The 20,088-nt window shown below is 39.8% G+C and overlaps 1 protein-coding gene across 1 annotated transcript in view; it reads right to left on the bottom strand.

Moving 5' to 3' along the window:
• The window catches only part of ASTN2 (astrotactin 2), a 1,265,353-nt gene that overhangs the window by 766,610 nt on the left and 478,655 nt on the right, over positions 1–20,088 (bottom strand). Inside the window, exon 9 of the mRNA XM_053695400.1 lies at positions 9,018–9,184. Coding sequence (XP_053551375.1) covers positions 9,018–9,184 — 167 coding nt within the window. The remainder of the gene's footprint in view (positions 1–9,017; positions 9,185–20,088) is intronic.

Genomic DNA, 20,088 nt, shown 5'->3' with positions numbered 1-20,088 from the left:
GAGAGAGGGAGAGAAGAGAGAGAAGAGAGGGAGTGAAGAGAGTGAAGAGAGGGAGTGAAGAGAGAGGGAGAGAAGAGAGGGAGTGAAGAGAGAGAAGAGAGGGAAAGAAGAGAGGGAGTGAAGAGAGAGAAGAGAGGGAGAGAAGAGAGAGAGTGAAGAGAGAGAAGAGAGGGAGAGAAGAGAGTGAAGAGAGAGGGAGAGAAGAGAGGGAGTGAAGAGAGAGAAGAGAGGGAAAGAAGAGAGGGAGTGAAGAGAGGGAGAGAAGAGAGAGAGTGAAGAGAGAGAAGAGAGGGAGAGAAGAGAGGGAGTGAAGAGAGAGAAGAGAGGGAAAGAAGAGAGGGAGTGAAGAGAGAGAAGAGAGGGAGTGAAGAGAGAGAAGAGAGGGAAAGAAGAGAGGGAGTGAAGAGAGAGAAGAGAGGGAGAGAAGAGAGAGAAGAGAGGGAGTGAAGAGAGAGAAGAGAGGGAGAGAAGAGAGTGAAGAGAGAGAAGAGAGGGAGAGAAGAGAGGGAGTGAAGAGAGAGAAGAGAGGGAGTGAAGAGAGAGAAGAGAGGGAGAGAAGAGAGAGAAGAGAGGGAGAGAAGAGAGGGAGTGAAGAGAGAGAAGAGAGGGAGTGAAGAGAGAGAAGAGAGGGAGAGAAGAGAGGGAGTGAAGAGAGTGAAGAGAGAGGGAGAGAAGAGAGGGAGAGATGAGAGAGAGTGAAGAGAGAGAAGAGAGAGAAGAGAGAAGAGAGAGAGTGAAGAGAGAAAAGAGAGGGAGTGAAGAGAGAGAAGAGAGGGAGTGAAGAGAGAGAAGAGAGGGAGTGAAGAGAGAGAAGAGAGGGAGTGAAGAGAGTGAAGAGAGAGGGAGAGAAGAGAGGGAGTGAAGAGAGAGAAGAGAGGGAGTGAAGAGAGTGAAGAGAGAGAAGAGAGGGAGTGAAGAGAGAGAAGAGAGGGAAAGAAGAGAGGGAGTGAAGAGAGAGAAGAGAGGGAGAGAAGAGAGAGAAGAGAGGGAGTGAAGAGAGTGAAGAGAGAGAGTGAAGAGAGAGAAGAGAGGGAGAGAAGAGAGAGAAGAGAGGGAGAGAAGAGAGAGAAGAGAGGGAGTGAAGAGAGAGAAGAGAGGGAAAGAAGAGAGGGAGAGAAGAGAGAGAAGAGAGAAGAGAGAGAGTGAAGAGAGAAAAGAGAGGGAGTGAAGAGAGAGAAGAGAGGGAGTGAAGAGAGAGAAGAGAGGGAGTGAAGAGAGTGAAGAGAGAGGGAGAGAAGAGAGGGAGAGAAGAGAGAGAGTGAAGAGAGAGAAGAGAGAGAAGAGAGAGAGTGAAGAGAGAAAAGAGAGGGAGTGAAGAGAGAGAAGAGAGGGAGTGAAGAGAGAGAAGAGAGGGAGTGAAGAGAGAGAAGAGAGGGAGTGAAGAGAGTGAAGAGAGAGGGAGAGAAGAGAGGGAGTGAAGAGAGAGAAGAGAGGGAGTGAAGAGAGTGAAGAGAGAGAAGAGAGGGAGTGAAGAGAGAGAAGAGAGGGAAAGAAGAGAGGGAGTGAAGAGAGAGAAGAGAGGGAGAGAAGAGAGAGAAGAGAGGGAGTGAAGAGAGTGAAGAGAGAGAGTGAAGAGAGAGAAGAGAGGGAGAGAAGAGAGAGAAGAGAGGGAGTGAAGAGAGAGAAGAGAGGGAAAGAAGAGAGGGAGTGAAGAGAGAGAAGAGAGGGAGAGAAGAGAGAGAAGAGAGGGAGTGAAGAGAGTGAAGAGAGAGGGAGAGAAGAGAGAGAGTGAAGAGAGAAAAGAGAGGGAAAGAAGAGAGGGAGTGAAGAGAGTGAAGAGAGGGAGAGAAGAGAGAGAGTGAAGAGAGAGAAGAGAGGGAGTGAAGAGAGAGAAGAGAGGGAAAGAAGAGAGGGAGTGAAGAGAGGGAGTGAAGAGAGAGAAGAGAGGGAGTGAAGAGAGAGGGAGAGAGGGAGTGAAGAGAGAGGGAGTGAAGAGAGAGAATAGAGGGAGTGAAGAGAGAGAGTGAAGAGAGAGAAGAGAGGGAAAGAAGAGAGGGAGTGAAGAGAGAGAAGAGAGGGAGTGAAGAGAGAGAAGAGAGGGAGTGAAGAGAGTGAAGAGAGAGGGAGTGAAGAGAGAGAAGAGAGGGAGTGAAGAGAGAGAGTGAAGAGAGAGAAGAGAGGGAAAGAAGAGAGGGAGTGAAGAGAGAGAAGAGAGGGAGTGAAGAGAGAGAAGAGAGAGAGTGAAGAGAGTGAAGAGAGAGGAAGAGAAGAGAGAGAAAAGAGAGGGAGAGAGACGGGTTGGTGCTACAAATACATATCTAATAATGTATTTATTTATGCTTAAACTATACAGTAAAACATATAAAATGAGAAATAAATCTACTGCTGTTCACAGGTTAGCAAATATACAAAACAATAATAATATTAACAAAGCATAAACAATATTAATTTCCCAGCACAAACTAAAAGCAAAAATAGTTGCCGAGTCAACAGACTTAGGGGCCGATTATCTATTCCTCGCCAGATCAGATGTGACCCTCGCAGGAGCTACCATGGTGGAATTATATAATAAAAAGGGGCAATACCTGCGAGTGGCAAGATGTATCCTATTGAAATTAATGAAGCTCTCTGGAAAGGTAAACTTTGCTGTCTTAGGCACAGTTTGCAGTGAGCAAGGGAGCACTTTAAAATTAAATCCTGCAGCCAATATAAATCACATTATGCTGCTTTCTGTGTATAGCATCTGACAATCGTCTCTATTTTCGTATGCATGTGTTTTTCTATTAGGGTATTAAGTATTTTGATAAAAGTGCACCACCTTTTTATTTGCGAGACAAAACAGTGAGAACTGTAGGGCAGACGTGTAGAGAATTATGCTGAGATTTGAGAGAAAATGTCATATACGCTAATGGAACGCTCATGGATAATCCATTGGGCTCCATAACATGTGAGATATAATTCCCGCCACTAGGAGGAGGGCAAGAACCCAATAAGAACCCCCCAAGAGCTTTAATCCCTCCCACCTTACATCTCGTCTCAGTTTAGTGTATAGCAGAGAAAAGGAAAAAGACAGGTAGCAAAGAAAGAGGTGCAAATTGGAACTGTAGACCAAAAATTAAAATAGGTGGGGCCTAAGGACAATCATCATTATGAAAGAAAAGAAATAAGAATATTTTTTTTTTTTTTTATATAATGATAGCTCATAGGGCCACATAACAATTGGGATTAAATACCCAAGCTGAGAGTCCATGTTAAGGAAAGGGAGGGACAAACTAAGGCAGTTCCCAGTTGCCGGACCCTGCGGCCTGAAGCAATTTCCTGCCAAACTCCCCCCATTTAGAGCCAGATTACAAGAGGAGCTTTAATTAACGATCCCGCTTGAGTGTTAACTGCGTTAGAAGTTCAGCTTTGTGCGCTCGTCATGTTGCACTCGTTTTATGAGTTGAAAGTAAACTGTTTTTGTTTGCACGCTAACCTGAACAGAGCACAAAAAGCCGAATTTAGAATATAGCATGTGCGTTGACGTATTCCCCTATAGAAGTTGATGAGCAAAAAAGTGGAAAAAAACCTAACACCCAACTAGCGTGCAAACCCGACATAAAAATATGATAATTTCACATTTCAATGTTCTTCACATAGAAGAATATGTTCTATTTATTCATAAATAATTATTTTTAGATATATTTGATGTTTTTTGGTACAATACATATTTATACCTATATATATATACTGTATATACATGATTTTATATATATATATATATATATATATATATACACAGTGAGAGAGAGGAAATATTTGATCCCCTGCTTATTGTACGTTTGCCCAATGACAAAGAAATGATCAGTCTATAATTTTAATGGTAGGTTTATTTGAACAGTGAGAGACAGAATAAAAACAAAAATCCAGAAAAACGCATTTCAAAAAAGTTATAAATTGATTTGTATTTTAATGAGAAAATAAGACCCCTTTACAAAACATGATTTAGTACTTGGTGGCAAAATCCTTGTTGGTCAGACATTCTTGTAGATGGCCACCAGGTTTGCACAGAAGGGGGGGGGGGGCCCTGATCAATGGTTGAGTCAGGGGCCCCAAAATTTCTAGTGGCGGCCCTGCACAGATCTCAAGAGGGATTTTGTCCCACTCCTTTTTGCAGATCCTCTCCAAGTCATAAAGGTTTCAAGGCTGACATTTGGCAACTCAAACCTTCAGCTCCCTCCACAGATTTTCTATGGGATTAAGGTCTGGAGACTGGCTAGGCCACTATGTATACAAAAGACTCTTCTCTCCTTTTCATAGGTTTTTCTAAACATTTATTGGTTCAAACGTTTCAGCCCCAACCTGGGTATTTGTCAAGGTAACCCACAATGCAAACTAACACAGTACTTATACCCTGTTAGACCACTCCCCCACTCACTCAGGTGATGCTCTATGACCCTTTGATTCTCTTAAGGTAGAATCTGAATGCTGCTCACTTAGCTGCTCGCTGGATTTTTCCAGTTCTCTACCTTTAGACTTTAGTGACTCCATTTCTGAAATGATAGGCCTTCCCGGGGGGTTAATTACAGACTTGTGGATCTTTGGGAGTTTTATAGAAAACTAGGGTCTTGGGGTATCCAGTGTACATAAAATGTCAGAGATCCAGCCATTCTGCCTCCACATCAACAGGATATTATCCAGCTCCTTCTTGTATTCCAAGGTGGGATTTCTGTTTAATTTAATGTAGTTTTGACTGTTGTTCAATTGTCTTAATACCTCTCCCTGACAATCCTTATAGTCCATAAAGACAATACTTCCACCCTTGTCAGCAGGCTTCAAAATTATATCCTTATTATTTTAAGGCCTTTCAGTGCATCCCATTCCCTGCTTTCAAAATTGGGTTTGTTATGGGAGATAGTTTTATCTAGAATCCCTATTTCCTTTTCCACAAGTTTTAGGAAGCAGGTTATATGGGGGTTATGAGTATTATAATCGAATTTACTCACACCTCTATTCTCCTTATGCGTACCCTGATCTCTGCCCCCTTTATCCAAGAAAAAGTCTCTAAACCTCAAACTGTTACCACATTTCTACAGATCTACTTTAGTGCGAAACATATTCCTTTTAGTCTTATGGACAAAGTAGAGTAGGTAATAAAGAACGCTACAAGTTGAATTAAATCTGACGGTATGATTAAACAGGAATCTTGGACTCTTGTACCACTATTGAAGGGGATATAGTTATTAGTTTGTAAATTATTTATGAATCATTAGTAGTTACTTGTAAATATGTTAATTACCCTGTAAACTTAACAATTTTTTCTAGTGATGCTTGTGTGCCTGTAGTGTACTAATGTATTAAAACTTTATTTTAAAGGTAGAGAATTGGAAACATCCAGTGAGCAGCTAAGTGAGCAGCATTTAGATTCTACCTTAAGAGAATCAAAGGGTCATAGAGCATCACTTGAGTGAGTGGGGGAGTGGTCTAACAGGGTATAAGTATTGTGTTAGTTTGCATTGTGTGTTACCTTGACAAAGGCCCAGGTTGGGGCTGAAATGTTGGAACCAATAAATGTTTTGAAAAACCTATGAAAAGGAGAGAATAGTCTATTGTATACCTAGTGGCCTAGCCAGTCTCCAGACCTTAATCCCATAGAACATCTGTGGAGGGAGCTGAAGGTTCGAGTTGCCAAAGTCAGCCTATTAAAGGAAAGAAGAGTCTTTTGTATACCTGTACTCATCTATGAGTCAGGCTCTAAAAAGTTATGCTAGGCTAGAGTGCTGACCTTACATGGAAACAGACACACACACATATATATATATATATATATATATATATATATATATATATATATATATATATATATACATACACATACATACACAGTTGTGCTCATAAGTTTACATACCCTGGCAGAATTTATGATTCCTTGGCCTTTTTTTCCAGAGAATTTGAATGATAACACAAAAACTTTTCTTTCACTCATGGTTAGTGTTTGGCTGAAGCCATTTGTTATCAATCAACTGTGTTTACTCTTTTTAAATCATAATGACAACAGAAACTACCCAAATGACCCTAATCACAAGTTTACATACCCTGGTGATTTTGGCCTGATAACATGCACACAAGTTGACACAAAGGGGTTTGAATGGCTTTTAAAGGTAACCATCCTCAGCTGTGATCTGTTTGCTTGTAATTAGTGTGTGTGTATAAAAGGTCAATGAGTTTCTGGACTCCTCACAGGCCCTTGCATCTTTCTTCCAGTGTTGCACTGACGTTTCTGGATTCTGAGTCATGGGGAAAAAAAGAATTGTCAAAGGATCTGTGGGAAAAAGGTAGTTGAACTGTATAAAACAGGAAAGGGATATAAAAAGATATCCAAGGAATTGAGAATGCAAATCAGCAGTGTTCAAACTCTAATCAAGAAGTGGAAACTGAGGGGTTCTGTTTGGTAACATACTGCATTCATCTTGATATCAATTCTGACCAAATTTTCTGTGCCTTTGTAGCTCACACATCCCGAAAACATCAGCGATCCACCTCCATGTTTCACAGTAGGAATGGTGTACCTTTCATCTACATTTGTAGAGGCCTTGTTGACTCCTCTCCAATGTAGCGTTTATGGTTGTGGCCAAAAAGCTCAATTTTGGTCTCATGACTCCAAATGACTTTGTGCCAGAAGGTTTGAGGCTTGTCTCTGTGCTGTTTGGCGTATTGTAAGTGTGCTACTTTGTGGCATTTGCGTAGTAATGGCTTTCTTCTGGTGACTCGACTATGCAGCCCATCTTTCTTCAAGTGCCTCCTTATTGTGCATCTTGAAACATCCACACTGCATGTCCTGTATTTCACCTGAAGTCATGTCTTTGTCTTTGCATGGGTTTGTCTTTGCATCCCAAACAATTTTCCTGGCAGTTGTGGCTGAAATTTTAGTTGGTCTACCTGACAGTGGTTTGGTTTCAACAGAACCCCTCATGTTCCACTTCTTTATTAGAGTTTGAACACTTCTGATTTGCATTCTCAATTCCTTGTATATCTTTTTATATCCCTTTCCTGTTTTATACAATTCAACTACCTTTTCCCATAGATCCTTTGACAATTTTTTTGATTTCCCCATGACTCAGAATCCAGAATTGTCAGTGCAGCACTGCATGAAAGATGCAAGGGTCTGTCAGGAGTCCAGAAACTCATTGACCTTTTATACACACACACACTAATTACAAGAAAACAGATCACAGGTGAGGATGGTTACCTTTAATAGCCATTCAAACCCCTTTGTGTCAACTTGTGTGCATGTTATCAGGTCAAAATCACCAGGGTATGTAAACTTTTGATCAGGGTAATTTGGGTAGTTTCTGTTGTCATTATGATTTAAAAAGAGTAAACACAGTTGGTTGATAATAAATAGCTTCAGCCAAACACTAACCATGAGTGAAAGAAAAGTTTTTGTGTTATCATTCATATTCTCTGAAAAATGGCCAAGAAATCATAAATTGTGACAGGGTATGTAAATTTATGAGCACAGCTGTATATATATATATATATATATATATATATATATACACACATATATATATATATATATACATAGAACATATTCTGCTATGTGAAGAACATTGTAATGTGAAATATTTACAGTAACTACATAGTTAAAACCTTTATTAAAAATTTATATTGCATAAATATGCGTTTACATGTTTTCATCTACTTATGTCTATATATGTGCATATCTACAGTATATCTATATATATATATATATATATATATATATATATATATATATATATATGTCTATAAATACATACATACACATATAAATGGATAAAAACATATTCCTGTATCCCTGTATCATTCAGCTGCTGTGAATTCTCTCTTCTGTCTACTTTGTGAATGGTAAGTGCTAGGGAAAAAGAGTCTCACATTGGTGTGAGCTACCAAATATACATCCATAAGCAAGTAGCTAGTATTCTCAACCATCTCCTGTGAGGCCAAGAACAGAACTGAGGAGAGATGGGACGTGTTGGGGATTAAAGCTCTTGGTGGGTTCTTGGCCTCCTCCTAATGGCGAGAATGATATCCCACATGTTATGAAGCCCTGTGGACTACCATCATTATATGAAAGAAACAACTATTACACTTTGTATTTGGTACCTATAAATAAGAATTTCTATGTGTTTGTGCACATCCAGTGTACTTAAATTACGATTTATGTTGTGCATATTTAATATGTTTTTTATGTGTAATTTGCATATGAATTTTAGGTTTTTGATAAAATACGATTTCTGGTTAATATTTTTGTTACAATTTTTACTGCACCTTAACAATACAACTGTTTTCTGTGTATTTTTATATGAATGGTTACATTATTCTTTTTGTATGATTTTTAAAATATTATTTTAATTGTGTACTTTTGTAATGTATGCTCCTTTCCATTAAAAAATGCAGTGAACGCCCCTTAGAGAGACACTCTGTTTTCAGGATATAAAGTGGCTTTATAGAATTCCACCAGGGAAATAGAAGGATTGGCGAGCATTCTTAAATAATCTCACCAGCCCAGCAACCTTTAGATATTCAGCCCCTTAGAATCTCTCCAAACTCCTTATTGATGTCTGGACAAACTAAACTGGAACACAATGCGTTTCAAGGACAGACCTCTTCATCAGGTGATGATACATTACTGGATACGTATTGTATTTTATATACATTTTTTAATATATTTTCATGGTAATTATATTTTCTAAAAGATAGCAGCTACATTTTTATTTGTACAGTATCCTTTTTTATTTTAGAGATTGCCGCTACATTTTTGCTGTGTAATAAAATATTTAAAAATATTTGGGGGGGGGGATAAAAAGGTAAGTATAAAAAGATTTCTGACTGGCTGATAAGGACAGCTCCCACAGCTGTATTGGAAGATTGGGGCATGCCCCAAATATAATCCCCAAAATGCAATTTAAAATATAATCTTTTTTAATATCCATTTAAATGTTTGTTTTATCATGTTTAGCTGATGATCTGTGCCCTTCTAATTCTGCCTTTTTTTTCTTAGACGTCTCTTTTTTGTTTCCTCCCTTCCCCTCACACCACTGTCCCTGCCTCACCCGCAGAACATGTATATGGTGTGCTCATTGGGGTTCTCTGCAAGGGGCAGCATTTGTTGAAGGCAGAGCTGTTCGCAACCCCCGTTGGATCCATCTGAGCAGTCGATACCTTTGGAGTAGTCATAACAACCAGTTCCATCCTTCATCGGCCTCAGACCTGCAGGGCACTTGAGAGAGAGAGAGAGAAATAGACTGTGTTACACTTAAAATGTGCTTGAGCTCCTAGTCATATACCATATGGGAGATGCACGAAGGGAAAGGTCAAATTTACTACAGTCTACTGATTCTTCAGGACTCCGAGCGACAGAGAGGTTTAGAACATATACACTGTGTTTATTTACTGACCTAGTAAAACACTCAGAACAAAACAATAACCTTGTGACTTCATGTGTCTAATGAATAGAAGATGATTTAAGTACAGATTAGAGGTATAGTTTGCTAAATCAGTGTTATTGTTCTCCACTTCGCTCTGATTTGTCCCTCTCCACAGTCAAACTCAACACATGATAACTTGTCCTCACACTCATCCCCTTCTCTGCCATCATTTGATTATCTTCAGTGACACTCAGCCATGTGGTGCCTTATTGCTTCCACCACCCTCGAACAAACAAGATGACTCTTTACACTCAACTAATCTTCATTAACAATTTGTAGTCTTCTTACACCAGCTATCTTACTCATGATTCTGAGACAATTTGTAGTCTTCTTACACCAGCTATCTTACTCATGATTCTGAGACAATTTGTAGTCTTCTTACACCAGCTATCTTACTCATGATTCTGAGACAATTTGTAGTCTTCTTACACCAGCTATCTTACTCATGATTCTGAGACAATTTGAATGAATTTACCCACAACAGACTTTTCTACCTCTTCTCTCACGCCTGTAAATTTTGAGAGAAAACAATACTCACACCATCTTTGTCCTCCGAAAATACCAGCCTGAGAAAACCATATATGCTTGTAAACATATCTATATGAGAAGTGTTAAGCAGTCTATAGACGGAATATGAGTAATGCTGCTGTTGGTACATTTCTAGGTGGGATTTGGGTGGTCTAAAGCTAATTTGGAGATACCAGGACATAAACAGGGACTATTCTGAAGCTGTGAAATGAGAGTGAGCTCTGAAAAATTCTGTATATTTAGGGGATTCTCTGGTCCACCAGAAGCACGTGGCTATCAGTGTAAATACCAGTGGTTAAAGGGACATAAACCCCCCAAAAAAACATTTCATTATTCAGATAGAACATAACATTTTAAATAACTTTCAAATGTACATCTATTATCTAAATTACTTTGTACTCTTAGTATCCTTTGTTGAAAAGCATACCTAGGTAGGCTCATAAGCTGGGAACTAGTTGCTGATTGGTGGGTGTAAAAATATACAACTTATTATTGGCTCTTCAATGTGTTCAGCTTGATTCTGTAGAATACAAGGAAAGCCACAGCCATTATGCTGGTATGAAGTGCATTGTTTTGCGCTATCATCTGCTGAAGTTAGTTAGGGAAATATTTGTAGCAGGGTTTGCCTTGAAAAGTCAGCAGGGTGCATTTCCAGATATGAGGATTAGAAGACACAATTTTCAGAGTTTAATTACATTAAAAAGGGTGAAATACATATAACAAAGTTGTTTTACTGCCCAAAGTGTTAATGTCCATTTAGATACCTGTTTAAGTATGTGTATAGTTACTGTCCATTTAGATACCTGTTTAAGTATGTGTATAGCTACTGTCCATTTAGATACCTGTTTAAGTATGTGTATAGTTACTGTCCATTTAGATACCTGTTTAAGTATGTGTATAGTTACTTTCCATTTAGATACCTGTTTAAGTATGTGTATAGCTACTGTCCATTTAGATACATGTTTAAGTATGTGTATAGCTACTGTCCATTTAGATACCTGTTTAAGTATGTGTATAGCTACTGTCCATTTAGATACATGTTTAAGTATGTGTATAGCTACTGTCCATTTAGATACCTGTTTAAGTATGTGTATAGTTACTGTCCATTTAGATACCTGTTTAAGTATGTGTATAGCTACTGTCCATTTAGATACATGTTTAAGTATGTGTATAGTTACTGTCCATTTAGATACATGTTTAAGTATGTGTATAGTTACTGTCCATTTAGATACCTGTTTAAGTATGTGTATAGTTACTGTCCATTTAGATACCTGTTTAAGTATGTGTATAGTTACTGTCCATTTAGATACCTGTTTAAGTATGTGTATAGCTACTGTCCATTTAGATGCATGTTTAAGTATGTGTATAGTTACTGTCCATTTAGATACATGTTTAAGTATGTGTATAGTTACTGTCCATTTATATACATGTTTAAGTATGTGTATAGTTACTGTCCATTTAGATACCTGTTTAAGTATGTGTATAGTTACTGTCCATTAAGATACCTGTTTAAGTATGTGTATAGTTACTGTCCATTTAGATACATGTTTAAGTATGTGTATAGTTACTGTCCATTTAGATACATGTTTAAGTATGTGTATAGTTACTGTCCATTTAGATACATGTTTAAGTATGTGTATAGTTACTGTCCATTTAGATACCTGTTTAAGTATGTGTATAGTTACTGTCCATTTAGATACCTGTTTAAGTATGTGTATAGTTACTGTCCATTTAGATACATGTTTAAGTATGTGTATAGTTACTGTCCATTTAGATACCTGTTTAAGTATGTGTATAGTTACTGTCCATTTAGATACCTGTTTAAGTATGTGTATAGTTACTGTCCATTTAGATACCTGTTTAAGTATGTGTATAGTTACTGTCCATTTAGATACCTGTTTAAGTATGTGTATAGTTACTGTCCATTTAGATACCTGTTTAAGTATGTGTATAGTTACTGTCCATTTAGATACCTGTTTAAGTATGTGTATAGTTACTGTCCATTTAGATACATGTTTAAGTATGTGTATAGTTACTGTCCATTTAGATACCTGTTTAAGTATGTGTATAGTTACTGTCCATTTAGATACATGTTTAAGTATGTGTATAGTTACTGTCCATTTAGATACCTGTTTAAGTATGTGTATAGTTACTGTCCATTTAGATACATGTTTAAGTATGTGTATAGTTACTGTCCATTTAGATACCTGTTTAAGTATGTGTATAGTTACTGTCCATTTAGATACCTGTTTAAGTATGTGTATAGTTACTGTCCATTTAGATACCTGTTTAAGTATGTGTATAGTGTATATCAATAATGAATCAATGTGTTGCAAAAAAAAACAAATGTTTATAATGTATTTAAAAATGGCCATTCTTTTTGTAGAACACCATGAATACTGTTTGAGTAGGTTACTTTTATCACATATTAATGGTTAATGTGCTGTTCAAGTTGCACGGCCAGTGTTCCAAATCCTGCAAGAGGCAATGAGTGATTGGGCAGATGGATGGGAACTTTTTGTTAGAAAAGAAATCCCTTGTAGTTAGAAAACAGAAAAATATGTCATTCTATGCTAGCAAGTTCTAATTTTAAACAATCAGGAGAAAGACAGCTATTTTATATGTAACTGTTATATACCTAGTTAATATATTTTTATTGACAGCAGAAAGAAACTCCTTGTAGAGTCAAAGAACTCCAAGAAAGCCTAAAGAGTCTGATTATCTTGTCGGTAGAAATGAAGATTAGCTGAAGCAAGCAAGCTAAAGCTTAGAGCTCACCAGAGAAATGGGCATACAGGTAAGGACCCACTGAATACATTTGTGGGACTTGAAAGTGTTATATCCCTGGTGTGTAATTTTATTGCAAGACAGGAGGCTCCTATTTTGCTTAACTTCCTTTACTTGAAATCTCCAGCAGTAAAGATGCATAACATTTGAAAGAAAGTAAAAGCCCTCAGCCAATGGGGGCACAACAACCAGAATATAGTATAAGTCAGTCTCGTTCACTTCCTCTTTCTTTACTGCTCTCCGGCAGAGGAGGTGATGTGATTTATTTGTCTAAACTTTTATCTCTATAGCAAATGCTGTGCTTTTTTCCTTCCTCCCCACTCATTTTCTTTCTTTCTCTTTTCTATTTTCTCAATGCTTATTTTAATATTTGCTCTTTATCAAATTTCTTTATATTATCTTTACCATCGACAGTTTCTTATCATTTTCTTACTGTTTTTTCTATTGTTTCTTATATGTAATATCCTTATACCGTTTTGTATATGATTACCAAAATTGATATAGTGCTGTCTTATAGCTAATTACACTGTAAATCTTATAACGTTGCTTCTCTGCAACACGTGGGTCGACATCTTTTTTGTCCCGCTTCCTACGGCTTTGCACAAGTGGCCATCCTACTTGTGTCTTCTTCTACCTAACCAGGCTGCCATCTTGGATCAAGTGACACGACGCTATGTCTTTTGTGCCGCGCCACATGACCACGGCCATTTTGTTTTCTCTATTTTCTGCTATTACACCTGTTTTGCAATATGTTGCAATCCGGTGTAATCCTTTCTTTTATTGCCTAAATTATTTCATTTTCCGATCATTATATAACACAAGTGTATCATTGGATATTTTGTAATTATTTACTATTTTACTATATATTTAATGCAGGTGCCATCCCTGCATATATCGGGTATATACCTTTCCGGAATTGCCTATACAAGTAAAAACCACTTCTGAACAATGTATCCTTTAATGTGAATAATGAAATATATGATTGATGATATTGTCATAGATTGCGGTACTCTGACGAGTTCCACTGCAGGCTATTACTGATAAGATATTTATAATTATTATTATTACAATCCTTAACATACAATCAGATTTATCATGTCTAATTCATAACAACCGCAGGATATACAGTCCATGATTTCGGCGTCAGTGGCTAAAGCCATTTCATCGGCTATAGGGGACATGTCAGCCCTGGTTAAAAACCTCCTACAAGAGTCTTTAGAAGATCAGTTAGATACTGACACTGACCAACCTAAAAAGAAATCTAAAAAGATGCATAATCTGGAGAGCAATCCCACCTCTAGTGACACCTTGCCTGCTATTATCCCCACCCCTGGGGTCATAATAAGGGAGAGTGAAACCTCTACTGAGGAACCATCAAAAAATGTACCCACTCCCTTAGATACGGAGTATTACCCAGATGACTATTTGTCCGATGAGTCTAATCACGATCCATCTAATGAGCCTATTGTCACCCCTGAAGCTCCAGATATTTTAGAAAATACCATTATGGATCCACTAGGTCAACCCATGTTTGATCCAGATAATTTGAGACATCCCAGATCCTCTGAATGATCTCCCACCCAACATATTACCAAATTCTTACAACATTGGTTGCATAAACCCCCTGACTAACTCAGCTAGGAATAAATTACAGGCAGAATGTCCCCACCCTATCCTCCCCAACAAAGAAGCCCATACCCCAGATATTGACCCTACAATTGTCACTTTCCTGACTCAAAGTGGTCGGGACCCCATAAGGGGAATTGATAAGTCATTAAAGTTTACTCAGGATAAACTTCTGGACTTGGTAGACCCGCTGACCAAGATCCTTCAATTAGCAGACAATGCTATAATGTCCTCATACCATTAGACCCCCTCCAGATCAGAGAGTGGGCGCAATGGACAATATGTCTTCTGGGAAATACAAACATACATGTGTCTATAGAGCGCCGCAGGGCGGCCCTTTCTCACCTAGAACCTAAATTAGCAGCAATGTCCCGCTCTGAAGGAGGTTCTGCAGCAAAAGGGTTACTATTTGGTGAATCATTCATCAGGGAACTCAGCAGATGTGGCAGCTTTCACAGCTCTTGATATAGCCCAATCTAATATACGGAGGGTCCTGTACGCCCAAAGGTTTTTTTGCCAGGGTTGGCAGGTTCAGGGGGGGCCTGTCCAGCCATGCTAACTTCAGAGGCTTCTTTCGGCACCACAGATTAGGCCTCTCTTCCCCAACAGGGGTAGAAGTTTCAGGAGCAGAGGTACCCCTCGCCAACTACAAACGTCCCCAGCAGGACCCGATCAAGGCGAGCAATACTTTACCCCTTCTTGTTTTCCACCAAAAATTGGGGGGCAGACTTGCACATTGTTTATCAACATGGTCACTAGTCACCTCAGACCCATGGGTACTTCAGACAGTCTAGGGTTTCTATCTAGAATCCGTACAATTCCCATCCCAACCCATTAAACCTACCCCCATAACTTCGTCACCTCAAATGCAACGTCTGTTAGATTCAGAACTTTTACAACTTTGGCAAAAAGATGCTATCGAGGAGACCCACTCAAAAGGTTTCCTCAGCAACATGTTCTTAGTAAAGAAGAAAGATGGGGGAGCCCGTCCAGTCATAAACCTAAAGGAACTCATATGATTCCTAGTCTACAGACATTTCAAGATGGAGGGCATCCATCTTCTCAGAGACATTCTCCAAATAAACAATTGGATGGTTTGCTTAGATCTAAAAGATGCCTACATAACAGTCCCCATGCACCAGTCCTTTCGCCACTACCTTCAGTTTCTATGGCAAGGACGCACTTAGCAATTCATCTGTCTTCCCTTTGGCCTCAGTTCGACATCCTGGTGCTTCACAAAGATCATGAGGCCAGTGCAGCTTTCCTCAGATCCAGGGGAATTTGCCTAATAATATATCTAGACAATATTCTCATTCTAGCTCAGGACAAATCCATCCTCTTACAACACCTGTCCACTATGGCCTCTCTCCTTCAAAATCTGTGTTTCGCCATAAATTTAGAAAAATCCTGTACCTCTCCTTCCCAGACCATGGAATTCCTAGGCTTTTCCGTGAATTCCCTTTTAGCCTTTCTGGCTCTCCCAGAGACCAAGCTAAAAACGATTTGCAAAGAGCTCAGTTCCACGTTAAAGAAGTCCCACATTTCCTTCCGGCAATTAGCCAGTATCATTGGTCTCCTCTCAGCCTCAATTCAGGCGATCTTCCCAAGCCCTCTTTACTATCGAGCTATGCAGAGACTCAAACACTCTCATCTCGCTCTAAATCCTTCTTACTCTCAATCTATTGCCCTGACCAAAGAGGTCAAACAAGAAATGTCTAGGTGGCTTTACAATATGGAAGCATGGAATAGCAGGGCTATTTTCGGATCCCTGCTAGACTATATAATAGAATCAGATGCCAGCCTTCTGGGCTGGGGAGTTTCTTTCGACTTCCAAACTATGGGAGGCAGATGGACCCCGGAGAATTTCTCCTTACACATCAATTGCCTGGAACTCATCGCAGGTTCCTTTGCAATACGTTCCTTCGCAAATTCTTTGACATACTGCTGTGTCCTTCTCCATATGAACAATATATCAGCAGTTCAATATATCAACCACCTTGGAGGCACCAGATCACAGACCTTGTCTTCCTTAGCAAAACAGTTCTACCAATTCTGCTTCGCTCACAGGATATCAGCAATAGCAGAATACTTACCGGGCCAGTCCAACATTGTAGCAGATTGGTTTTCACATTATTGGAGAGATGTGAGCGATTGGCACCTGCTTAAATCAATTTTCCTCCACATCCAATCCCTCAGAGGCCCCCTATCTCTGGACCTCTTTACTTCCAGGACCAACACACAGCTTCCAGCTTATTTCAGTTGGCTCCTGGATCCAGATGCGATAGCTTTGGATGCTTTTCTCCAGACCTGGCCCCAGAAGGGAGGCTATGTCTTCCCCCCTTTCTCCATGATTCTCAGGGTCATTCTCCATACACGCATGCTCTCAATCCATTTAGTCCTGATCACTCCTTGGTTGGTGGCCGTCTCAAGCTTGGTTCCCAGACCTGCTAGAACTCTCAGTCCTTCCTCCTCTGGTCCTTCCTCTCCGGCCGGATCTCCTTACAGACACTGAGGGATCTCCCCATCCCCTAATTCTCAACAACAGCCTCTAGCTACTAGCCTAGACAATTTCCGGGGTTCCTGGGACTCCTCAGGTCTTTTGATCCCAGCTTGAGAGCTCCTCCGGGACTCTTGGGCTCTGGGAACTAGAAGATCTTAGCTGGCAGCCTGGTCAATATGGCTTTATTGGTTTATGGCAGAACGTACTGATCCCTATTCAATCCCTGTTACCCTAGTGGCAAACTTCCTTGCTCACCTCTATGAACAGGGAAAAGTGTATACCTCTGGGATGTATCCTTGATTTTCTCTCTGTTTAGATCCTGGCCTCAGAATACTCAACTCTCTCTTAAACAGTTATCAGCTAAATTGGCTGTCCTCCTCTGTCTCCTTTCCTTTCGCAAAGTGTCGAATGTATAGGCTTTGAATAGAGATGGATTTACTTTCTCCCCAGAAGGGGTTCTCTTTTCTATCCACAGGTGTACAAAGAATTTTTCCTCTGAAGTAACCTATCCCTATTTAGAGGAAGAGCCTTACTTATGTGTAGCAGCGTGCCTGAAAGAATATTTATCCCGAACAGCTTCTTTGGCTGTTTCATTTTGACCTGAATATTATGCAGTGTCTTTTAATTTCATTTTCAGTGTAATCAAAATATTCTCATCCTGAGATTTGGTTAAGACGGACTCATCATGAAGTACGGAGGTTTCCGACCATCATCCTGTTCCTGTTATACTGTTGCCATTTGGCGGTTGTGTTTTGTTCAATCATCAGTTCTAGGAAAATTGTTTGGATTCCAGTAAAGAAAGGGGAAGTGAAAGAGACTGACTTATTCTATATTATGGTTGCTGTTCCCCCATTGGCTGAGGGCTTTTATTTTGTTTCAAATGTTATGTATCTTTACTGCTGAAGATTTCAAGTAAAGGAAGTTAAGCAAAATACTTGCCTCCTGTGACTATTGTGTCACCAAGACTAACATAATCCTCATTGTAAACCTCACCACGCTATAATGGGGTTTTGTGTGGTTATCAAGGGGTCACCCAGTATAGAATAATGACCTGATAACTGGCATGATAGAAGCAAAAGGACAACTTACAACAGAGGAGCAGAAGCTGTGGTTTGTTTAGATATAATTTGGGTCCAGGACATTTTTAATATTGAAGTGACCTTTCCTCACTAGGTTAAATCCCTTTTTGCAATTGGAAATGTCATTGTACTGGTTGACAAAATGATTGTTTAGCAACAAATTGATTTATTGGATTTGTTGTGGTCCGGTGTCAGCTGAAAAGTGATCTCATAACATTTAGGGGTCAATTTATCAAAGTTCCAGCGGACATGATACAATGTAGCGTATCATGTCTACTGCACATCGATAAATGCCGCTAGCAGGGGGTGTCAATCAAATGGATTGATGTACGCAGCCTCAGAGCAGGTGGACCAGTTATGGGGCAGCGGTCTTTAGACCGATGCTTCATTTCTCCTGTTTCCGGCGAGCCTGAAGGCTTGAGCGGAAACATGGGCATCAAGCTCCATTCGGAGCTTGATAATTTGGCCCCTTAATGTGTAGACTGTACTATGCCAGCCATGACAACATGCTTGTGAGCCTGGAAAACAAGCCCAATAAGACTATTAGCTTGATTGTGATTTAACCTATATTGTTGCCTCTTCCTCAGCCTTGTCTTCTCCTGCACGGATCAGCTGCCTTTTACTTATTTCCTACTCTACTTTTTTATGCACGGTCAGCTTCTTTATCAATCAACTACAGGCCTTCTTACGCCCCTGCCCCACCCCACTCATACTCAGCTCTAACCTCAATGACACGCCATCTTTTCTTGTCATATAAACTCAGCGTAGCTCTTCTTTTTTCACTCTGATTTGTCCTCACACTAAACCCTGGCTTTTAGCATGAAACGGCAGCTCTCAGCAAATCACCTATTATCCATCGCCAGCAAAGCTTCCAAAGTGAAAATTGAGTTCACAGACCTTTCGTTGCTCATCAGCACATAGGAACATTACAGCTTATTTACTCTGGTACTGCAAGCTGACATGACTATGCACAAAAACACAAATAGAAGTAAGCAACACAGCAAAGACAGACACAGCAGAGCACACAGCAAACAGATGCATCCAGGAAAGTTGTTTCATCAGATATTAACAAGCAAGGCCTCATATGATATTCCTGTTTTCATAGTGACGAGTAAACACACACATAGTGCCATACACATAGACACTCATGCAATAACATATGAGTTTATACATAGACATATAAAATAAGTGCTGACAGTAAGACATAGTTCCTTTCTTTTTCATCCAGGTAAAACAATGTGCTGCAGTTGCTAGGGGTAAAAATAGCAGGATGTAAAGTATAGTTAAAGCGGGATGAGGTCAAGAAAAAAAAGATGACATGAGCAGGGACGGGCTGGGACCAAAAATAGGCCCGGGCATTATAAGGCAAAGCAGTCTACATGCTGCCCTATTTATGATCTGTCACTGTATTTTGTAAATAGATTGTTATTAAATTGTAAAAAAGTAAAACAGAAACAGTTCATATTTAAATAAAGAATAAGAGCTTATTGCTCTTTAGACTGTGAGTCACAATCACACAAAATAGAAAGCATTTGTTACACACAAGCTGCATTATAGAGAGAAAACACACAAATACATCAACAGGCAGTCAGCACTTACATGCACAAACAAAGCATCCCAAACAGCCACAATCACACAAAAGCAGTCACCAACAGGCATCATCAAGGGGAGTTGCTTCTCTGTGACTGCCTCACAGACACAGCAAGGCAGTGAGAGACAGGGCTGGGCCTGCATCATGCACAGCTAATAATGCTGGTGACTGGGTGGGGCTAAGACAACAAGACCTGGCCCACAGCTGGTCCTGGCTCACCGGGCAAATGCCCTGTATGCCCTATGGCCAGTTCGGGCCTGGACAGGAGTGACTAATACCCGGATAGAGAAAGCAGGAATGACAAAGACCTGGATAGTGATGATTGGAGTAACAAAGACCAGGATAGAGACGACAGGAGTAACAAAGACCAGGATAGAGATGACAGGAGTAATAAAGACCAAGATAGAGATGACAGGTGTGACAAAGACCAGGATAGAGATGACAGGAGTAATAAAGACCAGGATAGAGGAGGGGGCGGAGCGTGCAGGCGTTCTGAATGGCCGCACCAGCCTAAAGCTCCTGCTGCAGTGGAGACGGAACTCTCCCGTGGGTCATCTAATAACCTCAACAGTGCCCTAAAACTGA

This window comes from Bombina bombina, chromosome 12 (genome assembly GCF_027579735.1).
Source record: "Bombina bombina isolate aBomBom1 chromosome 12, aBomBom1.pri, whole genome shotgun sequence".
NCBI lineage: Eukaryota > Metazoa > Chordata > Amphibia > Anura > Bombinatoridae > Bombina > Bombina bombina.
The sequence above is the reverse complement of the archived record's forward strand: the minus strand, read 5'-3'. Positions and strand labels throughout refer to the sequence as shown.